This window comes from Brassica napus, chromosome C1, assembly GCF_020379485.1.
Source record: "Brassica napus cultivar Da-Ae chromosome C1, Da-Ae, whole genome shotgun sequence".
NCBI classification, from domain to species: Eukaryota; Viridiplantae; Streptophyta; class Magnoliopsida; order Brassicales; family Brassicaceae; genus Brassica; species Brassica napus.
In genome coordinates, this window is record NC_063444.1 from 34,188,795 (window position 1) to 34,192,299 (window position 3,505).

At 35.2% G+C, this 3,505-nt stretch overlaps 1 protein-coding gene across 17 annotated transcripts; it reads left to right on the top strand.

Moving 5' to 3' along the window:
• Positions 1-291: 291 nt before the first annotated feature.
• LOC106376780 lies at positions 292-2,755 on the top strand. Of its 17 annotated transcripts, XM_022695101.2 has the most exons (8): positions 294-910; positions 1,027-1,225; positions 1,313-1,408; positions 1,563-1,619; positions 1,833-1,938; positions 2,014-2,092; positions 2,174-2,178; positions 2,408-2,755. In XM_022695101.2, the coding sequence occupies exons 3-8, from the start codon at positions 1,319-1,321 to the stop codon at positions 2,482-2,484; spliced, it is 414 nt and encodes a 137-aa protein (XP_022550822.1). In that variant the 5' UTR covers positions 294-910; positions 1,027-1,225; positions 1,313-1,318; the 3' UTR covers positions 2,485-2,755. The 17 variants fall into 17 exon arrangements, 3 of the variants coding, with proteins under 3 accessions (XP_048601798.1, XP_022550822.1, XP_022550823.1); XM_048745841.1 differs by lacking the exon at positions 2,174-2,178 and having other exon boundaries at positions 292-910; XM_022695102.2 differs by lacking the exon at positions 294-910 and having other exon boundaries at positions 1,325-1,408.
• The last annotated feature ends 750 nt before the right edge of the window (positions 2,756-3,505 follow it).

Sequence of the window (3,505 nt, forward strand, 5' to 3'; positions counted from 1 at the left end):
AGGCCTCCAACTACAGAAGAGGAAAATGATATATGCGTTGTATGCTTCCGAAATTACAAGGATGGAAACAATTTTTGCTCTCTTACTTTCGGCCATAATTTCCATTTTGCTTGCATTGATCAATGGCTTCGTACAAAAAAAGTTGTCCGGTATGTAGAGAAAGTAATCTATGATGCTAGCTTAATTAAATAAATTAAAAAGGGTTTATTGGGTACTAATTCTAGTATCATTTATGTCATATTCTCTACTTTGATTTTAATTAAAAAAATAATTATAAATGATTTGTCCTCATTAATATATATTTTTCTTTCTAACCATTACTTTTTCATTAAAAAAAACGACAACTAACATTTTTATACAACATTTTATAGCTTAAAATATGGCTATATCAACTAATACAAATTACACCAAAAGACAATCGCTCCGCGCACAACACTAGTGCTTCTAATATTATGAAGAAGAATTTTTTTCCTTCCTTGTTCCGCCACGTCATCAATTGGGTGTCGGAGAGCGCGACACGTGTCTACTTCTTCAAAAACTCACCGTTTCATTTTGGGTTACGTGGTTTTATGATTTAGTGGGCCTTATGTTTACTCATGTAATTCAGCCCAGAGACAGCTAGACCAGCCGCAAGAATTTTAGGGTTTCGTGTTCTTTTCCACAATTAATCGACGATGGACGAGTCTTCTTCTCCAATCTCTGATACAGCTATTGAGTTTGTTACCTTCAATCCACGTTAAGAATCACTCTGTAAATCTTCGACCTGGCGTTCTGTCTTCTCTTCAGATAAACAGAAACGTTTCTGATTCATCCTTTTATCGTGCTCAACTCCATCATCCCTCTTCTAGCACCATCTGTAATTGAATGCATCTTATTCTTCTGCAAGGCAGTGTCTCTGTTCCTATAAAAGGCAAGCTTTTCTTTCCTTGAACATCATAATCCGAAGTCGTGAAAACAGTAAATAAATCTTTTTTTTCTGAAATTGGCTAATTCATCGATCTTCTTTTTTTTCCGATTTGAAATCAGGCCGATGTCCTTCAAACATGGATGTGAGATTGCTCAGACTCTAGGAAGCCAGTGGGGGGGTTGATGGGCCTGGATATGCTCTTACTGTAAATGTAGAATGTTCGTTGTCCTGTAATTTATTGTTTTTATGAAGGTTGGGGAGATGGTGGAAGATTAAGTTCAAACCAACACGAGCTAACTGACTACTAGAAAGCTTAAGGTGTGCAAGCAATGAGATTTATTTGAATACCTGATAATGGCTGCCCGTCTTTTCTTTTTGTTGACTCTCCCAACTGATTTTATACAGAGTGTTATGCAGATGAACACCAGTGAGTTGATTTGTCAGGTCGTTTCTGAAGCAGAAATCTTTCTTTCAGCATCTGATGTGAAGGATAACTACATGGTAGACACACTTTTTTTTTGGCTCTTAGTCTATTAGGTTAACGTTGTGTATTACTTCGTATCTTTATTTTATTCTTTGGAAGTTTGCAGCGCTACCACACATATTCATTTTCCAATCATTATGCCTCTGACTGCTAAAATATCTTCATTTTCAGGATGCCAGTCTATTACCGAAGTGTAAACGGTTTCAGACAGTTATTTTCCTTGAGCGGGTTAGAAATCATCTTCATATATGATGTTGCTTATCGAGTGTATGGTAATGCATTATGTTTATTTTCTGTTTCTGAACCAATTTGATTTTCCATGTTAATTCGTTTATATTAATATACAACCAAACTACTGATTTTTAATCGTCATTCATAAGTGTACATACTCATTTTACCGGTATCAACCAAGCGGCTAAAATGATCCAGTTCTTCTTTCAGGTCTGCCACTGTAATGTTCAAGCTAGCCAAATTCACCAGAAATTAGTTGGGGTGGGTGTGGAGCTTAAGATTATTCTTGCCACCAGAATTAATCCCAAGTTTGTTGGTCGCAACCATCTCCCAATACACTGTAGTTTTTGCCTATATAAATTTTCGGATACTCACTATACTTAATTTGCAGGATGCCTATTTCTGAATGCAACATCGGGGACTTATTACTTGGACAACGAAACACTAGCAAGTGAAACCTTTTTGGCTGGGTAAGTTGCTCAGACATGATGTTGCAAATTTATATTCTTTGGAACTTGCAACTAAAGGGGTGATGGTTTGGCCAATCGCAGTTTGGGTGAGTCTAGAGTTAACTCATCCACGTGTGCCACATAATATGGTGATGTGAAGAAAATTGAGTCTGTAATGGTGTATGAGCTAAATGCATACGTCCTCAAAACTCCTATGCATGTATAAATTGTTGCTGGTCCACCCTCCAATAAGTTAACATATCTTTTGAGTTAGTAACGTCTCTACCTGCATTGCACAATAAACTGATGAGTTTGAGTTTCTGTGCATGAAAAAAGTTGAGAGCATCGAGACAAGCAATGGATGGAGCTACATGTGTACGTGTCCTACATCTGCTCAGATGGTGACAAGTTAGCTGTAACTAGCGGTGAGGTCCCAGTGAACACAGCAGCTGCTCAATCAACTCTTAGCGGGAGCTAGGCATCAGAACTACATGTTGCATCCGAGGAGAGTACACTAAAAAATCACGCAAGGCCTAGCTGTATAAGCTACCCATATGAATAATTTTCTGCATTTTCTAAAGCTTTTGCATTGTTTTTTTTTTAAACAGTCTGTTTTAGTTTCATGTAATTTTTATGACCAAAAGAAAGAAATAACATAATTTGAATATAAGTTAATTTCAGGTATGGAACTTATTTATCAATAAAAGCGTTTATCAACTTTATAGACCCTCTTTTTGTTAACGAAAAAGCAGATCTTTTAAATACATTAGCTGATGGGTCCAAAAACATCAACTTCATAATTAACTCACTAAAACGAACGTCCAGTACAGTGTGGGGCTAATGCACCCACTTATAATACCAAGTTACCAACATAATGAAATTGTAATTTATGTTTTAGAGGCTACCATTGACTAGATATTTTAGAAGTCAAAGGTTCATTGTGATGAATGTGCGGCAAAGGATTGCAAATTAAGTATTTAAATCTACTAGAAAGTGTTCTTTCTTTTTGAACGAAATATAGAAAGTGATCTTCCTCTGTCCTTTTTAATTGGTCAAAACCATTTTGACAAACCTATATAAAAAACAATCGAATGTCACTTTCGATAGTAATTAGTTTTTTTCTCTTCTTTAAAAGCTACTTCTACGGTTCTACCTGAGATATCTCTATATATAAAGTATGTATTTTAAGTGGCATTGGGGTTTACTGCCACGTGTCCTTTTTTTATTTTTTCATCAAAATTCACATGTTTGTTATATTAAAAAATTACCGATGGAACTTGAATAATGCAAAACCTCAGAAAATTAGAACAAATAAACAAATAACAAAAGAAAGCAAAATTTTCGAATCTAATAGAATTTCTGATAATTTTAGTTATATAATCGTTCTCGCACAAAGAATCATTATATGAAATTTGATAATTATTTTATTGGTCA